The sequence below is a fragment of the Oxyura jamaicensis genome (assembly GCF_011077185.1).
Source record: "Oxyura jamaicensis isolate SHBP4307 breed ruddy duck chromosome 9 unlocalized genomic scaffold, BPBGC_Ojam_1.0 oxy9_random_OJ106490, whole genome shotgun sequence".
Taxonomy (NCBI): domain Eukaryota; kingdom Metazoa; phylum Chordata; class Aves; order Anseriformes; family Anatidae; genus Oxyura; species Oxyura jamaicensis.
The window spans coordinates 9,490-28,457 of NW_023304191.1; the positions used below are offsets into that span (position 1 = coordinate 9,490).

Genomic DNA, 18,968 nt, shown 5'->3' on the forward strand with positions numbered 1-18,968 from the left:
TTAAATGAGCTGCCAAGATGTAATGGCACCACTCTGTGTGTGAACCTGAGAGTCCACAAGCTTTGGGAAACAGTGAAACAACACACTAAAAAAAATCACCAAGAGATTATATATACCCTCAGACTCATTTTGACGTTTTTATCAAGTCACAGTGATTAAATCATGATTTTTTGCCTTGCCCGTGTTCTGTTTCTGGCGGTTTTTAACACCTGCTTCACACAGACATGACACAAAACACAGGTCTGGTAACCCCAGTTACCCCTAACAGCCACTGGATAATGGATAGCGTGTTTCCCCTGAAAAAAGACCAAGGGGCTGTGAACAATAGAGCCTGCTCCCTGTCAGCCTTTAGGGCGATCACCAGGGCTCCTGCAGCCGCTTCTGGGCCTCAGTACCCCTCTGACAACTTGCACCGTTTACTCCCCATGCTTCTATAGCAAGGCTGCGAGCCGCAGCATTCTCCCGCACACCCCCTCCGCCTGCTGACTTTGTCACCCAGCGGCCAAACCCTGCGGCACCCGTGCCCCGATCCCTGCACCTCGCCCTGCCGAGGAGCAGCCGGGGCTCGGAGGGAGGCGGCGGGGACGCTGCGGGCCCGGAACGCGGCTTCGGGCCGCGGTTTCCCGGGGCGCCGCCGGTCCCTTCCTGCGGCCCGGGCCCTGCGCGGCGGCTCCGCCCGCGCCCCGTTGGCGGCAGCGGGGCGGGACCGGCACCGGCACCGGGAGGCTGCAGGGCTCCGGCACCGGGCGGCGGCGGCTGCTGAAGGTGTGTGGGGACGGGGGGGGGACCGGGACCCGCAGCGGGAGGGCCCCGGGGGCTGCAGCGGGGGGCGGGGTAACGGGGTCGTAATTAGGGACCGGGGGGGGGGGGGGGGGAGGGTTCTCACAGGGCACGGTCCGAAAAGGGGGGACCCGGGGGGGTTGGTGGTGAAACGTGTTGTGAATGCCCGCACGATGCTTACCGGAGAATAATCGCAGGGTGAATAACGTTTGTGGGGTGGGAGCTGCTCAGCGTTTGGTGGGGGCTGTAATGGTCTCGGGGGGGCTGTAATGGCCTCGGTGTTACCCCAGGGTGCGCCCTGAAGGTGGCAGGGGGGGCTTGGTGGCGATGGGCAGCCCTCCTGAGGGAGGCTGGCACCCGGCTCTCAGTAGGTGCTGCTGGCGGACCCAAAAACACGAGGAGCAACCCAAAAGTCAGGCAGAACAACCGCCCATCCCTGTGCATAACAGCCCCTGAGCAAGCCCCAGACCTGCGATGTGCTGCAGACACCTGCTGCTGCAAACCTCAGCTGAGACCTTGTCACATGCCGGGACGCTCGGTGCCCCGGGTTACGGTGTGCCCATCAGGGCTGCGAATTCACCCAAAAGGTCCTACCAGCAATTCCTTTATTTGTAATACATCACGGCAGCACTGCCTCGGTGATCACACAGCACCCTGCTCAGCGGTGGCGGCGGAAGGGAGAATCACCTCCAGCCTTTGGGGCTCGGGTGGTGCCCAGCATCCTTCCACTGACCGCAGAGCGCTGGTACCAGATCTGCGTGTGACTGGCAATACGCTGCACGTAGCTGAAGCAGCCCGTGTCTGGGGTGTGAGCGGGGCTCTGTGTGTGTCAGACCCCGCCGAGCCTTTGTGAGGGGCTCGAGGCTTGGAGCAGAGCAGGCACTGAGTGTAGGGACGGCCTCAGCCATTTCCACTCGCTTTCTGTGCCGGTGCCCTCGGTCTGGGGCATCAGGAAAGGCTGGGCTGTGAACGACATTGACATGGAGATTGGGCAAGGTTTTTAAACACCAACTGAAGAGAGATCCTGATCTCTCCCAGTAATTACATACAGGTTAACCCCCACCTTGTAAACAGCCTTTCATCAGTATCTAGAGGAGTCCGTGACGAGCCTTGTCATTAACTTCTTCTGAACCTTCCTGTCTACAGCGGATCTCCGCGGAGATGCATACCAGTGAGATTAATCATAAATTGGGGGCTGGAGATGGAGAGCAGAATACAGAGTCTGTTCTCCCCATGGCTGAGGAATGCAGGGTAGGTTGGGTGCTTCGCAGCCTGGCAGGGGAATTATCTGAGGCGACAGGACCTCTTCCTTTTCCCTGAGGCTCTCGCTTTGTGCCTTCCATGTGTCAGGGCAATTCTGCACCGCGGACAGCTGCCAGAGTGCAAAGTTTAGTAGTATTTGCCTGCAGATGAGTCAGCAGAAGAGAAATAGCTTGCTTCTGTGTAGTGGAATCGTCTTGTAGGCAGAGCAGCACATGACAGTCACATCTGACCGTGTTAACAACGCCTTCCGAGTTCAGCGGGCGACGGGAGCGTGCGAGCAGGCTGCGGAGCCTGGGGTCGAGGGCTCGGTGTCCCGGTGTGCCGGCCTCCTGCTGACCTTCATCTCTGCTGGTAAATGCAACAGCTCGGGGCTGGAGCGCTTACGGGGTTGTGGCTGCCACCTCTTGTTCCGTACGTGTTTTGAGTTTAAGTAGCGGGTTATATTTTGCCTTGTTGTGTGAATCTGCAAGGAAGAAGCAGCAGAAGCGGCAGGAGAAATCCTGCTGCTGCACGTAGAATTGCAAATCATAATATTCTTCGAGAAATCTATCGAGTCTCAAAACGCAAAGAATGCAGATGAGCCAGGTCCCTGTTCCATCAATGGGCTCGGGATGCGGGAATATCTGCTGTGCTTCTCTGGTGTCATGCGAGGCAGAGTCCTGCGACACTGCGAATGCCGACACTCGGGGCTAAACAAAACATCAGTGCTGCCCGGGAAGGAGCAGTCCCTGAGGTAAGGCTTCGGTAAGCAACAGGATTTGCTGCACCTACTCTGGGACCTTGTCCTTATGCCACAGGTGCTGTGGTGAAATTCCAGCTCAGATGATGATGTCGTTATCTTGCGCCAAGGGGAAAAAGTCTTTAATTTTCCTTGTGCTGCTCAATGCCTGTCCTTTCTCCCCTCCGAGAAGTGGCTGCGTTCCTGTGGGAAATGCCTTGAGCTTCGTAGTCGGCTGCTCCTGGCAGAGCCCGTGCAGCTCTCAGCTAGGGCTGAGCCAGCAGGCAGGTGATGGAAGGCGCTTCTTTGATACAGGATGCACGCCAAAGAGATGAGTTTCGGAAGCAAAGCCCCAAGTGTTCTGTCAAGTGGCACAGGGGCTGGGACCTACCCCATGGGCCTTCCCTGACAGGGCACTTCTTAGCTTTGCTCCTAGACAGCACTTTCTCGTGTCGAGCACGGACTCGGTCCTGCAGGAGGTTGATGCGTTAGGCGAAGTGGGACGGTGTTAATGTTTTACAACAGGGCCGTTGCTTCTGGTTATGCCAGTTCTTTGTCTTGGAGTTTATCAGAATAAGCGTTCAGAGCTTTCTTTCCTTCCCCGCTCCCCATCTGCTGCAAGTGTAATTAATTTTAGAACAGGCCGTGTTTTAGTCATTTGGGGAAGCAAAGATGCGTGCTCATGTGTTCAGCTCAGCTACAGATGCTGCATCCCATTGTTAGGAAGCAATTGTTTGGGGTGCTATTTTAGTCCTTTGGGTCAAAAAATAATAATTGTTCTAAGAGCAGTAGCTTTATCGCAGTAAGGTATGGCTTGTTTTCCAAAACAACTTGTTCCCAGTTATTTTCATAAATAACTTTGGTGCTGGGAGGAGTTCCCGGAAACGCGCTAGCCACAGGGTAAAGGTTTTAGAGCCCCAGAGAGGTAAAATTACCACTTAATTTCTGCATTAATTTGAGTAATTAACAGAGCTGCGTCACTTATGAGGTGCCCAGCCAAGCTCTCCAGACTCTGCAGAGGCTCCTTCAGCATGGTTTAGCCTGAAATGTCATGGCAGGGAAAGCACTTTGTGTGCCATCCACCCGCCAGGTAGTCAAGAAAACCTACAGCTGTTTTCCCCCACTCTTTCCATCAGCATTAAGGTTGCTCCCACCAGAGACAGCATCGTGCTGCTTTTAGGTGAACCGGGCAGTTTCCAACAGGACCATTGTCTTTCCCCAATATTTTTTGGCTTCCCACTCGCATAAAGACTCTCTGTTCTGTTCCTAGTGCCTTACGTTAGGCCTAACAGGGCAGCCTGGGGCACGTATCTGCAGGTAGCACCACACCAGCTGCACGTGGCCCTGCAGCCGTTCGTAAGGTACTGCCTGGTGGATGCTAGGAGGGGAGACTTGTGCTCATGTGTTATTAAACTGTGTTTGACTCCTTACCTGGGGACATTCCTTAGCTCGGAGTCGAGTAAGCCCAGTCCCTAAATCTGCTTCTTCACAGCCCCCCTTCGCAGAGCCCAGGCTTGCTGGCGGCCGAGGAGCAGAGCTTTGCCCCGTGGGCAGGCTGCGCAGAGGGACACTGCCCGTCCCCGTCCCTCGCACTGCCCCGCCTAACGTGCTCCAGCACATCCTCTGCAAAGGGTGGGGAGAAGTTTTACATTCCACCTGGCTCTTATTAGAAGGGTGTAGAGGCAGGCACGTAATCATCATGCCTGGGTGGAGGGAGGGCTCGCGCTGCTCGCAGCTCCGAAATGCTGCTTGCTGCGCTGGGAGCTGCGCGGGTCGGGTGAGCAGGAGGGACAAGCCTTAGCTGCTGCTCGCTTACAGGCTCTGCAAATGCAGCACCTCTTTCCATCTCAGCAGCTGAAAAGGGAGTGCTGGCTGTCACGCCTTTTATAAATCCCTAGCTCTGCTTCAGCGGTGTGGAGTACCTCCTAATGCTGCAGGGCCCCTTGGGAAGATAGCAGCGTACGGTAACTGCAGGTCACGCACCAGGATCGCTCACGGCCAGAGAGCTGTCACGATTTCTGTCCCAAGCTGGTCGTCCCTCTGCCCATTCATCGCAGAAACAGTTCAGCTGAACTAATTACAGCCTGGTACATAAAGTGCCAGAAGTAAGCGTGTGCCCAAACATGGTGACAGCAGCTGCCTCGCCCCCAGCTGAGTCACCGCTGCAGTGGGGACAGGGGACGAGAGGGGAGGATGGTGGCAGCCATCCCAAGGTGAGCTGTCCCCACTGAGCCATGGCTTGGTCTTATGCAAACAGCAAAGCAAACAGCAAGCCGTCTCGTTAGCAAAGTTATGACCGTGGGTTGCACCCCTTCGCTCCTTCTCCTCCCCTTGTCCTTCTGCTTAAACCGGCTTCTTCCTCGCATCGGGATTGCGCGGGGACCCGGCGTCTCGAAGGGGGGGCTGCAGCACTGAGGGGCAGAAGTGTTTGCCTTCGGTGTCATCAGAATGAGAGCTGGGGGAGGGCTGGATGTGGACTGGACATGCCTTAATCCTTAGCTTGCCTTGCAGATGCTAAAACAGCATAATTAGCCCTGTTCTGGTGATTTATAACTTGCACTGCAACTCTTGGGTGAGTTCCTCTCCAGCCAGCTGAGTGCTGCACGCTTCCCTCTGCAGCAGAGCCCCGAGTTGCACTCAGTGACTCCGTATTCCCACCAGGCACTGTTTGTCAAGCCTTGGCAGCTGATGCCAAGTACAACTGGCTAAGCCCCTTGTTAGGTGGCTGTGTCTTTGCACTGACCTTCCGTACGCTGTGCCTGCTGTGGACTGATTTTTTTTTTTTTTTGCTTTGGAAGAGCTGAGAAATCTCTCTCCCTCCCCTCCCTTTTTTTCTTTTTTTTCCTCTCCGGTTTGTCCCAGTTCCCACTGGACGCGCTTGGCAAGATGGAGCCGCCGACCTCCTCCAGGCTGAATTCCCGCAAGAGAAGAAAAGATGGATCCGGCCCCAACGGGGCGACGGAGCTGGATGGAATCCCTCCAAAAATGTCCCGGCACTCATTCGTAAGTAAGCAGAGAGAGGAGCTGTAGGTGCCTGGAGATGAGGCACTGAAGTCTTAGCAGCAGGAAGATAAATGTTATGGGGTTTCTGTGGAGACGGAAAACAAGGGGGAGGAAAGAAGCAAAAGATGGTAGCTATCCTTCTTGTAGAGCCAGTTTGAAATCTTCTCTTGCTCATGCTAATAACATGCTTACAACATGGGCTTAAATTAGATCTGAAGCGAGCGTTGCTAAGCTGCTTTTGTGGTCTGTCCAGCCTCTGTAGTCACTTAATCTGCCCCCGAAGAGGCATGCAGATAGATACCCACGTGCTACAAAAGGAAGCATGCTCTTCACATAGGTGGCTTTTCTCAGTGACCCAGCAGGAGGGAGAAATGCACCAAAAAAAGTATGTAACAACTGGTGTACCCAGCAGAAAGTCTGTGTCAAGGCAGGGGACCCGTTGGTGGGCTTGAAGTTTGTTAGCACCTGCAGAAGAAAGCTGCTGAAACCACTGTCTGCAACACTGGGAAGATGACTGTTTTTGATTGTCCTCATGTGGCAGGAAACTGCATTTATGTTGCTGGTACTTCAGGAACGTTTAAAAAAGAAAAAAAAATGGAAAGTATTTTTCTTTCTAGATCAAATTGGAGTCTCTTCTCAAGGTCATCTGTCTCAGCTAATGTCACTGTGAAGAGCTGACTGCATCTTGTCCTTGCCGCGATATTGTGGTGATGGGTTTTCTACAGCTCCTCTCTGCTCCTTTTCCTTGAGCTCTCCTGGGTATCACGTGTTTTCTGGTTGCCCTTTCCTTATCTGTGTGAGAAGCAACTACCGTCCCTGCCACATCACACTGGGGTCATAGTCCTTGGTAAAATTTGGTGATGTGTCACGGCTTTCCTCTTGGATAACGTTTTGCTCTTGAGGAGTATTTCAGTGCTGTCCCAAGACATTTGACAGATGTTAACAGTGTTGGAAGTGGACAATTGAGCTGTTGCATGGCTTATTCATTCCACCGGGCCTTAATATCCTTGACTTTCATAAAGATCCATCCCATCTCTCTTAAAAATTCCACATATTTCAGTGAGGAAAGAGAAGCATAGGGGTTATTCCATGGAAATCACTTGCTCTTCAGTTTGGTGTCTGTCCTGTGTTAGAAATAAAGCATCTCTGTATGAACAACATGAAACAGATAATACTTAGCCTGCTGTACTGTGCACATCTGGTTGTGTCCTGACCTTTGTAGGTGCTGCAGAGGAAGGGTGAGATGGGCAGGAGCTTTTGAGAGCATTTCTCTGTGATCCTCTGCTAATTTTGGTAGTTTTTTATGCTACTGTTCCTAGCTTTGTATCACATATGTGACAACCAAGCTGCGAAGAGTCTGGTTTTATTCACAAGTCCCAGATATAATGGCAGTGAGGAAAGGAGAGAGAGGACCGAAGGATAAAGACTCACCAGAGGAGGTGGTGTGTGAAACGTGGGTACCAGAGCCTCCGAAGCTGCTCTTGTTAAAGGAGCTTTCAGCAGCATCAGTTTGCTTCAGCGTAGTGGTCAGTGGGTTGCTTTTCCTCTGCACCTCGCTTGGAGCACTGTAATAAGGGATGACATGAACAGTACCAGCGGCGGTCTTTCTGGTTGCAGCAGTGCTGGGTACTGTGGCAGGACGCTGCAATGGGACAGGAAGCCAGAGGGGAAACTGCTGATTAGCTTTTTGCAGCTTTAAGGTATTATTTTAACAATCTGCAGGCTTGTTTCCTAGCCTTCTGGCTCAGGAAAGAGAAGGCATTGCTGCCTCACACCTTCCTGCGAGAAGGAAGTTGAGCTGTTTGTTCCATTATGGCAAGGTCACATGTTTTGTTCTCGGTCAGAGGAGACCAGAAACGATACCTGGACTTCAGCTGCTGATTAAACGTAACGGCTGTGATCAGGCTAGTAGATTAGAGAGGTTTTCCTGCAGCGCTAGGATATGTTCTGCCACAGATCGAGGTCAGTCTCTTGTTGCACATGCCTCAGAAAAGGGAGATGATGCACATGTCCCTTGGGGATTTGTGCTGCTGTTGGTATTGCTCTCTTGCTCATTTGTATATTCAAACTGAGGAGCTGTTAGAATTTGCACGCCACAGCACAGGCACACAAGTACAGCAAAGTGATTGTCGTGCCTGGGTGGGCAAAGTCACAGCCGTGACAACGAGGTTTGCTGAAGCTCTCCCTGTCAAATTCAGGCTAATCGCCCTGCAGGGCTGTTTTGAGGTTTAACGCTAATTAGTCTTTCAGTACACGTGCCTGAACCATGCAGACACAGTAAGTCACTTCATGACTAGAGCACTGCAGTTGCCTTCCTGCTGCCACATAGCATGCTCGCCTTTGCGTTCTCACAGCTGACCACCTCTGTCTTTTTAGGGACTGAAGGAACCCGCTCCATTTTCAGATGAAGTGGAAATCGACTACAGCAAGCCATACATCAGAGTGACGTATGAAGAAGCGATGAGAGGGACCCCTTGTAAGTAAGAACCAGACTGGGTTTGTATAAATGTTGGGCTTGGGGGAGAGGTTTGATTCTTGATATCTGACTCTGATCCAACCTTCTGTGTAAGACCAGGTTTGCAGCCCATGACTTTATTCATGCCTTAGTGATTAGATAGCTCTTCCTATGTGAAATTGGGTCTGCTAGTCCAACTGAAATGGGAGGCTCAGTGTGTGAGGTGTTGTACCTTTGTCAGTAAGACTCCCTGAGGTAAATAAATATTGATATTTTAGCTCTTCCTGTGCCACTGACAGCTAAGGAGTACTATCAGAGCTGAACATTTTTCTGTACCACTTTGTCTGAAGCAGCTTAAAGTTAGGCACTTTAAAAGTCATCTCTTTTGGAATTCGAAATGTCAAGTAAAACCAACATACATCTTTGTCCAGAGTATCCCATTCTAGCCTGGATTTGAATTAAAATCACTGTCATTAATCAAAATAGGCTATCCTCACAGCAGGAGCATGTCCTTTTATTTTATAAAACAAACGGAGAAACTGTGCTCTTTGCGAGTCCAACGGGGAGGCAGAGGCAGGACGGGCTCCTCCTGAAGGATGGCTGCCCTCTATTGCCAAGCTGTGTGCAGACAGTGCTGTTTTGCTTGGTCTCTCCATTACGGAGACCCTGAGACAATAAAAATGCTGCACTTCTGATTACCTGACTGCTGCTGATGTTGAGAGAGAAGCCAGCTTAGAATGAGATCTGGCAGTGATTTCCTGCAGGAGTTTCTGAAAATTCAGTACTTTTCACAGTCCGCATTAGTCTCCCAGCTGAAAGTCTCCAGAACCTGCACAAAGGTCTCTGATTTCAACATCGATGGCTCTCCTGCCTGCTAAGACTAAAATACGCTGCATGCTTCCTTGTTGTTGTTTATGCCTGTGCTCAGCAACTGTGGCTGCTGCAGGTACAGAGGAAAAGAGACACATGTCCCAGCCAATTCCCAGTACGTAATTGTGCTTTAATAAAGGGGCGTGCCAGGGCCAGCTCTCTTCTGGCATACAGAAGACTCTTGCAGTCTTAGGCTTTCAGATCCTTGGCCCTCCAGAGCCTCCTGGCACCTTCAGACAGAGCAGACTTGCTGACAAATGACTGGAAGAGGCTGTCCTCAAGCTGACTCCTCTGCTTAGCTTGAACTTAACATCCTTCCCTTTACATCAGGCCTTCCTCTCCCATGTTCTACTGCTAGATGCAGTCAGAGCCCTTCCCAGAGCCGTGAGGTTTCGGCTCTCCTGGGTCTTCTCTCTGCCCCTTCCTCGCTGCAGCTGTGGTGTGCCCCTGAGCCAATCTGCATGAGCTGGGCTGGAGAGCAGCAGCCTGTTCCCAAGTGTCATATACCAAGAATATGTGGCTTTCTGTCACCAGCAATGAGAGCTGGAGCCCCGTGTGGTCCCAGGGGATCAGAAGTCGGGGAGTCTCCTGCTGCTACGTGGCAGTGCTCCTCTACCTCAACTTATCTTTGTGCTGACCTCAGGGAAGAGCTACGATACACCCTGGCAGAGATGGGCTGCTGGCCTTTGTTCTTCCTTATTAATCCGTGATTTCAGTGCATGCCAGCAGTTCAGCAGAACTGTATCTGCATTTCACTGAGGAGTCGAGCTGGGTTTTCAGATGCAGGCACACACTTCGTTAGACTGTAGGGAACCAGTGATGCTGGTGGGGAATCAGAACAGCCTGATCCCTCAACCAGACGTGGTAACTGTGGCAGTGGGCTGCAGAGAGGAGGATTTTGAGAAGGTCTTGAGATGCCATCCTGGCTGGAAGGGGAAATCAGGCACCTACAAAACATTTTGGCCAGTTCCCCTCTGGTGTCTCCTTGCTGTGCAAAAAATAAATAAATAAATAAAAATACTACATTTAGATTCCACAGGAGGGAGATATTCAGAGTTTGCTTTCCCCTTAGTGTCCCTTCAAGGGATGTGGTAGGTTTTGAGTCTGTTTTTGAACATGGTTGTATTTCAGCTCTGTTCTCTGCTGTGTTTGTTTCCATGTGCGAAGGAAAAGAGCCAGCCATTTCTTTTCACAAATGTTTCCTGGCTATGGCTCTGTGCGCTGCCAGTTTCCTGCAACTCCCCCCTGAGTTTCAGAAGGTCCCCATATGCATGCATGAGCAGCAGCTACTTCTCCAGGATGGCATCTTCACAAATGTCTGTCTGTCTCTTTGGCACAGTGGATCGCCCTGTCAGAGTTTACGCCGATGGAATATTTGACTTGTTTCACTCTGGACACGCCCGGGCCTTGATGCAAGCAAAAAACCTCTTCCCAAACACATACCTCATTGTGGGAGGTAAGGAGTGACCTTGTTGACTTTGGCTGTCATGGGAGCACAGTCAACCTCTGCTGTTGTGCATACGGCTGGCATAACAGGGTTTTTGTCTTTATGGCCTTAGTGGCTGTCACTGCAGTTGTCCCAAATCCCGCTTGGTTGTCAAAGTCTTATTGCAGTATGTTAAGAGCGAGATACGTCTGCGGAAGGAAGTCCTGTAGCAAAAGAACACAAGGAAAAGACTCCTCATCAGCCTGTTCAAACTTGGCCCCTCTGTTTGTGACAGATACCCCTGAGTATGAAAATATACTAGCGGCAGCTGAGCATCTGCCTCTCAGTTAACAGTTCCCCCATGGCTGCTTGAGCTTTGGGTCACTTCTCCTGCCCTGCAAGTCACCCTCTTACTCCAGCTTTCTGCTGGGAATTGCTTCTGGCTAACCCCAGGAAGGTCTTGCCAGGAGCATGGAGATAGCAGTGGTTCCTTGGGCACGCGAGTGGCCACATGGAGGCCCCTTTTCTCCAATAAGAAGTTCAAATTTTGTTCATTAGATTCAAAGACCTTGAGATGAAACTAGGAATACCCTGCTCACTGCCTGAGGGGATCCAGCAGAGGTGTTTCAGCTAGGTCTCCTTCAAAAGTATAACAGGAAAGAAGAAACCCTTTCCTCTGGCTGCTGCAATACGCTGGCCTCTGTCCACGCAGTGCCTCTGTGCCTGTACCTTCACCCGTGTTTCTGATACGTGACACCAGAGACACGTCAGGCTGTGGATGCTGTCTATCAGGAGGTGACCTCTAGTCAGGCTCTGTAATAATGCTGAGGTGTCAGGAGCTGGGAATGCCTTTAACTAGTTTTCTCAACTGTCATTAACTTGCTGCAGCAAAACGAAACTGATTCTTTGACAGACCATTAATAATGTCTTTGGGTTTTGTTTCACTGCTGAAAGCATTTTTACAGTGGCACTTCTGTATGTTTTGTGTGTGCTCCAGTAGTGTCTGGAAGGGGAGAGGAGGGAGGAAAGCTGGTACAGTTAATCAACTTTCAAAATGCTCTAAACTCAGAAATCTTGCAGGCAGAAAGACAAGCCATGTACATAAATGTACATCAGACAGGAAAATACCTTCAGGTAACACTATTAACGCGCTAGTATAGCAAGATGTGCAATCATGCTCTCTGCCTCTGGCTGGTGAGCAGCAGAGGGCAGTGAGCTGCTCCCCTTGCACCAGGAACTGAGGGAGACGAGGCCACAGCCCAATTGAACGTTAGCTCCAAGCTGGGAGCAATCTCACCCGCTCTTTATCATCTGTTTGTCTGGAACATAAATATATTAATACCCTGGGACTGGTAATCCCTTGTTTACTTTTGAGCCTGATAACCAAGTGAAACTGCTTCCTCCTCAATGTATTGTGTGCAGATTGTGAAGAGTTGTTCATTTACTTTTTCATAGAACATAATTATAGGATCTTAATTTGCTGTGAACTCGCTCTGCATTTTAGTTTTCCAAGAGCTAGGCTATGTTATGGTATTTATGAAATTAGAAGTTTAGGGAGGTGAGTTTTTTGGTGTTCTTTTGTTTGTTTGTTTTTGTTTTTCATATGGGCTACAGTTTCCTGAGCTAAGACATCCAGAGGGTAATAAGAAGGTTTCTGCCAGGTGCCATTTCATACAGGAGAGTTGTCGTCTGTATTGGCTGATTTTCTTGGAGAGCACTGTAGACTCCAGGGACCTTGAGGGCTTAGGGTGTGGGTCCCCAGCTCGTGCAGAAATCCCCCAGGCAAATGGACAATTCTCCCTGCTCAGCATTGCTCAAGAGTTTAGTGCCCTATCACCATTCCCTGGTTCTAGTGCTTTTTGGCTAGAAGTTAGGTTTGGAAGCACCAGCCACTCAACAGCTGGAATTGTCTGGCTTGGCAGAGGTGTATGCAGGGTCCTTTCTCTGCAAAGTATTAGGGTAAGTACCTCAGTCTCACTCTTCTCTCTGCCTGATTTTTTTTCAGTCTGCAGTGATGAGCTGACCCATAACTTCAAGGGCTTCACGGTGATGAATGAAAACGAGCGGTACGATGCTGTGCAGCACTGTCGCTATGTGGACGAAGTGGTGAGAAATGCACCATGGACGCTCACCCCTGAATTCCTGGCAGAGCACAGGGTAATACGCGGCATCTGATCTGCTTTGAATTTTGATTAGCTGCTGTCTGTGCTTGCTATTTACAGCAAGAATTCATCCATGGGGGTGACCTCTGCCTGATCAACCCATTTCTGTTGAAGATCCTTAAATATAGAATGAGCTGGGTTATGGGAGCCAGGTGGGGCTTCTTGGAAGATTAGAAGTGTTGAGCTGGCAGATAGTGACAAGGTAAAGAAGCCTGAGAGGGCAAAAGGGTTTTCTGTGTTCCAGGAAAAGTTGATGCTGGTTACAGATTGGTGTTAAACATGAAAAAGGGAGAGCATAACATTGGGTGGAAGGGATTTCTGGAGGTCGTGTGGTCCAGCCCCCTGCTTTCAGCAGGGCCAGATTAATTCTACATCAGCTTCCCCGCAGCAGGAGACCAGGCAAGCTGTATTGTGAGTCTTTTATCAGTAGGTAAGATGAAGTAAAAAGAATCTCTGACATCTGTTGAACTGCTTTGGGAAGTGAAACAGCATCTGGGCAGTACACTTAGTTTCCCCCTGTGGCCGTGAACAAGCTGTCTCTCTCAGGAGCTTAAAGCAGCTGTGTTCTTAGTCCCAGCCCTTCCTTTTTGTTGTGTGCTAGCAAGTTTGATACGCAATTGCCAGTGAGAATCTGACTGCTCTTTGTTGGTTTTCCAAGGGGAAGCGCTTGCAGTTCTGGGTCATGCCTCTGAGTGGAGGTGTTGAGCAAAAGGTTACCCTCCGTGACAGCAAGCAGGGGACGGGCGTGCTCGAGATAAAATGTTGATTCTCATATTATTCTTAATTTTCAGATCGACTTTGTCGCACATGATGACATCCCCTATTCTTCTGCTGGCAGCGATGATGTATATAAGCACATAAAAGAAGCAGGTGAGGCTGGGTCAGATTCTCTGCTGTAGTTTTTCCTCTGCTCATGTATGTCAGGGTTGTGCCCTGCAGAGTGGCAAGGACCCAGGAGGCTCTGAGGGCAGGAAGAAGTACAGCTCTGGGCACTAATTCTAAGGTCAAGACTGTTCCATGTGCCATGTCAAGGGTTGCCTTGCATTAATTTTTATGTACAACCTTGTTACTGTGATTGAATTCACAGCCACCTTTTGGAGAAATATTATGGCTTGTCGTACAGATTCTCACAAATGGAGAATCTTACAGACTTTACAGAATGGATCCTCTGTCTGATTTCTGTAGAACTCAGCGGGGGCTGCAGCTTATTTTAAGCTATCAAAACCCAGCCATCATGTTTCCACCCACTAAACTGTGGGACCCCTTATTCTGTCCTTGTCACCACGCTATTCTAAATGCAGTGGGTTGTAGTCAGCAGTTCAAAACCAGGTAAAGTGAAGGGTTAGAGCTTTTCATTAGAAAAATGTATTTGTATTTGAGTAAGAAATGTTTTTGACGTGCTTAGGTGTTTCTTAGTTCCTCCTCATGCTCCCAGAAAGGAGGAGCCAGGTATTGTGCATTCCAGGGCAGAGTCATGATGGTGTGAGGACAGCTGAGAGCGTTCACAGGAGTTGCTGTTTGCTGTTAGAGTTGAGAGCAGCTTTTTACCATGTCTTGCTACATCTATCCTGAGTCCTCTTCCCCAACTTTAGGCATGTTTGCACCAACTCAGAGGACTGAGGGGATCTCAACATCAGATATCATCACCCGCATCGTGCGGGACTACGATGTTTATGCCAGAAGGAACCTGCAACGGGGCTACACGGCTAAAGAGCTCAACGTCAGTTTCATAAATGTGAGTTGAAGTGTGTCTTGCCACAACTTCTTGCCCAGAGAAGCTGTGGATGCCCCATCCCTGGAAGTGTTCAAGGTCAGGTGGGACAGGGCTTTGAGCCACCTGGTCTAGTGGGACGTGTCCCTGCCCTTCAGAGGGGTTAGAACTAGGTGATCTGTAAGGTCTCCTCCAGCCCAAACCATCCTATGGTTCTATAAGCTGTGTGAAGCTGTGTCTTGCATAGCAGTAGCACACTTCTGCCATATGCCAGTGAGTAGCAGCTCTGCAGAGCTAAACAGTTACACCGACCTAGTGTCCTTGTAGTAGAAATTAGATTTCTTCCTCTGCTGAAACTCTCACTGTGAAGAGTAGCCTGTCCAGAGGAGCTGGGGTTTTGCTAATACTGCTCTATTGTCAGAAATTACTCGGTGACATTTCACCAGTTGAGAGAGCTGGAGGCCGAGGCATGTGGCAAAATGTGTGTTTTGTTGAATCGAGTGAAGTGTTGGTTGTTCCTGGCAGCAGCTGCAGTGCCTCGTATCTCTCCTCTTCCCTCAGCCACTTCCCTAAGGTAGAGGCATTGGTTAGGATAAAATCTGATCCTGTTCTCACTGTGCTGTTCCCTCTCTGGAGCTGCAGGAGTTAGGGGAGAAGGACGTGCTCTGATCCTGTACTGAGTGGCTGTTAGCACAGAAGCAGAATACATGGCAGGAAGCTTTTCTTATGTAGTAAACGTTTTTCTTATCACGCAGACACTATGCCTTTTTAATACAATCAAATGCAAAATGAAACAGGAGAGGTAACGGCTCCTTGGCCTCTCTTTGGCATCCAACCGTCTCTGTTTACGAACACCCAGCAAAAAGTCTTGTGCTGTCACGATACGCAAGGAGACCTGCAGCAGGTCACTCAAATCTAATCTGTGTATTTTATAAATATTTCCCTCTTCCATGCACTGCTCTCAGATAGTCCTTATCTCTGGGTTTAGTCTTGCTTTGCGGACTGTGCCAGGGCCTGCCACAAAGCATCTCGCAGCCCTGCTGTGTGTCTGCCAGTTAGTCTAGGGAAAAAGCATCACTGAAGTGAGGGAGAAACGTCACAAAACTGGTGGAGGTGCTGAGCCTTAAGCAACAGTTCAGTGTAATAACTCAGATGAAAGGTGGTCGCCACTTAGATCTGGTGAGCTGTATTCTGATCCTTCGTTTGCTCAACAGGAAAAGAAATACCACCTCCAGGAGCGTGTGGATAAGGTGAAAAAAAGGGTGAAGGATGTGGAGGAGAAGTCAAAGGAATTTGTGCAGAAAGTGGAGGAGAAGAGTATTGATCTCATTCAGAAGTGGGAAGAGAAGTCCCGGGAGTTCATTGGCAATTTCCTGGAGATGTTTGGCCCAGAAGGCGCCTTGGTAAGGAGCTGCCCGGGGAGAAGGGGAAAGGGGATTTGGTCTGTGAACTCCAGCTTGTGTCCCGCAGGCCACAGAGCAAAGAGACTGGCAGTCACTTTGTCACGGGCCTGGGATGGGATGGGTCTAAAAAGACTGCTTTTTGCCTGGCTGTCCTGTGGTGCTGGCCGGATGTCACAGGCACTTCATAGTAGAGGTGCTTGGAAATGGGTAATGGTGAAAGTGGATGCAGTGTCCAAAGGCACTATAGCACTGTGCTTGGGTTTCTGCTCTGATATTATATGAGGAATTGAGACACAACAGCTCAAAATGCTGCACGGGCTGTGAGCAGTGTCCATTCCCATCCCTCTTTGAGCCATGCTAACGGCCTTCCTGCTTCCATCCCAGAAACACATGCTGAAGGAGGGCAAGGGCCGGATGCTGCAGGCCATCAGCCCCAAGCAGAGCCCCAGCAGCAGCCCCACGCACGACCGCTCCCCATCGCCCTCCTTCCGCTGGCCCTTTTCAACTAAGACTCCTCCTTCCTCGCCGGCCAACCGCTCCAGGAACGAGTCTGCAGTCACCTACGACATCAGCGAGGATGAAGAGGATTAAAGCTGCCAGCCGGGATTTGCTGCGACCCGCTAATCGCCGAATCCTAAGTCCAGACCCACTGGGGAACTCTAACTGAGCAAGAGAGCCATAGGAACAGGGCTGACGGTGAGCACAGGGCCTCGGAGGCACCCGTTGCTCTTAGCGAGGGCTGCTGCCTGGAAGCACATTCAAACCTCCTCTCCCTTCTCCCCAGACTCCCCTTTTATTGTTTACGTTCTAGTGGTCTCCAGGGGAAAGATGGTTTTTATATTTTAAGAAACTACTCTTTTAAAACACAAAGAATAGCACTCGAGTGTGGCTCGTGTTCTGGTTTCTTTTCCCCTGTTAAGCTCTCCAGGCGAGGCAGAGTGGTACGACCCACCTGCCCCTTCCTTCTCTCAGCTCCCCTGTCTTATCCCTCCCAGCCCCAGGCAGTATCCGTGCCGCTGCCAAATGAAAGACCCCTCGGTTCCTCAACCAGGAACACCACGCAGGGAGCAGTTGCGTAGAGAGGCTGCTAGGACATAGGGACATCTCTGCTGCTCTGGAGCCGATAGGATCTTACCTGGCAGGCTCGGCATGCCTCTTGGCCGAGCTTCCCGGCGTGCCACAGTGAGGATGTGCTGGGGAGAGGGCCGCCAGCTTCGCGTGCACGAGTTACCCCCTGGAAGGAGTCGCGGCACCATAGTCGCACACCCTGCAGGTGTGCAGCATTTGCAGCTCCAAATCTGCACAGGCGGCTGCGGGGGAAAGGCCTTTCCAGCTAATCTTAACGGGGCTGCTAAATCTCGAGCTAAAATTGAGCCCTCAGTTGCTGTTGGAGAGAAGAGAATGAATCTTTGCTTCAGGGCACTTTCTGTCTGTGCGTTTCCTCAGGTGTGTGAGCGCCCAGGGAGGAAATGAACGTGTGTGCTCCTTTGAGAGGTTCCTTGTCCCAGTCTCTGGTGTGTCCTAAGTGTTTGTCCGTCCACGTGGCCCCTCAGCACTGTGCTCTGCGCGTCTCTGTGTTTCAGTTGCTGTGCTCTAAGGACTGGCACAGTCCTTTACACTGGTCAAGTTGCTGCTATAAGGACAAAACAAGAATTCATGCAGCCAGTTTGCTGCCTGTTGGTATGTGCAGCTGGAATAGATGAGGGGCACGTTTTAGCACCCCGTGAAGGGTGACGGTCCCGTGTTACCTGTCCTGTGCAATAAGTGCACAAATCCTGCCCATTTACTCCGCTCCTCAAGGCGGGCCGGAAAGAACATCTGAGAGTGCTGCAGCTTTTAAAGATTTTAAACGTGTACTCTGCTCATTTGAAAGGTCCTAGTCCTCCCTGCTGTCGTGTGTGTGTAGTAAGCATCGAGCTTTGTGGCCCGCAGCTCTCCAGGGGAAGTTTCCCTCCCCGTGCCCAGGTCCCGAGCTGCTCGGCGCACTCTGTCCCCGCAGCCAGCTCGCTGTCCGTGAAGCTCCCGCTCGCTTTTCCCTTGGGGTTTGTCTCTGCGTGGAGCTGCTGGGCTGAGCCCCCGTGAGCTCCTGCAGTGCTGGCAGCAGACGAGGAGGGCTCGCAGCCCCGCAGGGAGCTCTGCCACACGGGATGGGGGCCTTGGGGAGCAGCAGGGAGGCGAATCATCCCAGGCTGCTGCTGCTGCTTGCTGGCTTTTACCTTGCTGCTCCTCTGTCATGCTGCCCAGAGGGCTTGGCAGAGTCTCGTAGGAGAAAAACCTCTTCGCTCTGGGCTTCTGCTGAGGCCAGAGCCTGTGTGAGAAAGGGTATTTTGGGGATTCCCCATCCGCCACTCGGACCTCTCTCAGCAGGGGTGTGCACAGCTCTGGGAGCGTGGCGGGCTGCTGTTGGCTTTAAGCTGTAAGAGCAAAGAACAGTCCCTTGGTACGAGCCAGCCTTTTCTCACCTGGCTTATTTATGATGGTGGAGCACTTATTTTGTATCGCCCACGGTCTCTCTTCCCTATCTTCCTCACCTTCCCTCACTAAGGGTGTCACGTCGCTTTCCCCCGGCGGATCACAAAGGCCAGGCTGCTTCAGAGCCTTGCTGCTGTTTTAAACACAAGTTATGCAACAGTGTTCTGTAATTTTGGGTAACGGTGGTGTGTTTTGGATGGTGGCTTGTTCTGTGGAGACCCTGCGTGTTTCTTGGTGTCTCTGCACAACCCAGAGCACTTGGTGAGAAGCCAGACATGGTTTTACGTGTAGCTTGGAATCACAGAGCTGTTTCTTGTAACCCATAATCCCTGCTCCCTCCTTGCACTTCAATTAAAATGGACACTCGAATCCCAACGTAGTCTTTTTTTTTTATTTTATCCTTTTTAGTTTTGTTTGTTTCCTCCGGGATTGCAGGACTGGCCCCATTCCCAGCGCTGCCCTGTCCTGTCAAGACATTTTAGAGGGTCGGGACTTTATTGTAACCTGCGGCAGGCGTTGGAGCAGTGAATACACCTGGCAGTAGCGGTGACTTTGGGACAAACCCTGCGTCCTGCCCCCTGCCCTCAGGGAAGATTTGGTGCTCAGAAGGGCTCCCTGTTGGGCAGGCTGGGTGTCCGACCTGCCACGGGTAAGGAGCTGGGTCTGGCTGTCCAACAAGGTGACCAAGTCCTGTATTTTGCTGCT

General features: G+C 51.1%; 1 protein-coding gene across 4 annotated transcripts; it reads left to right on the top strand.

Moving 5' to 3' along the window:
- Window positions 1–597: 597 nt before the first annotated feature.
- Window positions 598–16,674, top strand: LOC118157704 (choline-phosphate cytidylyltransferase A). Of its 4 annotated transcripts, XM_035312148.1 has the most exons (10): window positions 638–746; window positions 1,566–1,570; window positions 5,613–5,764; window positions 8,141–8,240; window positions 10,429–10,545; window positions 12,521–12,672; window positions 13,469–13,547; window positions 14,270–14,412; window positions 15,603–15,791; window positions 16,176–16,674. In XM_035312148.1, the coding sequence occupies exons 3-10, from the start codon at window positions 5,648–5,650 to the stop codon at window positions 16,380–16,382; spliced, it is 1,104 nt and encodes a 367-aa protein (XP_035168039.1). In that variant the 5' UTR covers window positions 638–746; window positions 1,566–1,570; window positions 5,613–5,647; the 3' UTR covers window positions 16,383–16,674. The 4 variants fall into 4 exon arrangements, with proteins under 4 accessions (XP_035168038.1, XP_035168039.1, XP_035168040.1 ...); XM_035312147.1 differs by lacking the exon at window positions 1,566–1,570 and having other exon boundaries at window positions 598–765; window positions 5,624–5,764; XM_035312149.1 differs by lacking the exons at window positions 638–746; window positions 1,566–1,570 and adding an exon at window positions 2,062–2,394 and having other exon boundaries at window positions 5,624–5,764.
- The last annotated feature ends 2,294 nt before the right edge of the window (window positions 16,675–18,968 follow it).

Bases quoted from the DNA above. Each gene is read 5' to 3' on its own strand.
- LOC118157704 (XM_035312147.1), top strand. From the start codon at position 5,648: ATGGAGCCGCCGACCTCCTCCAGGCTGAATTCCCGCAAGAGAAGAAAA. The intron at 8,241-10,428 runs GTAAGTAAGAAC...TCTTTGGCACAG, and splicing joins AGCGATGAGAGGGACCCCTT to TGGATCGCCCTGTCAGAGTT. The intron at 12,673-13,468 runs GTAATACGCGGC...CTTAATTTTCAG, and splicing joins AATTCCTGGCAGAGCACAGG to ATCGACTTTGTCGCACATGA.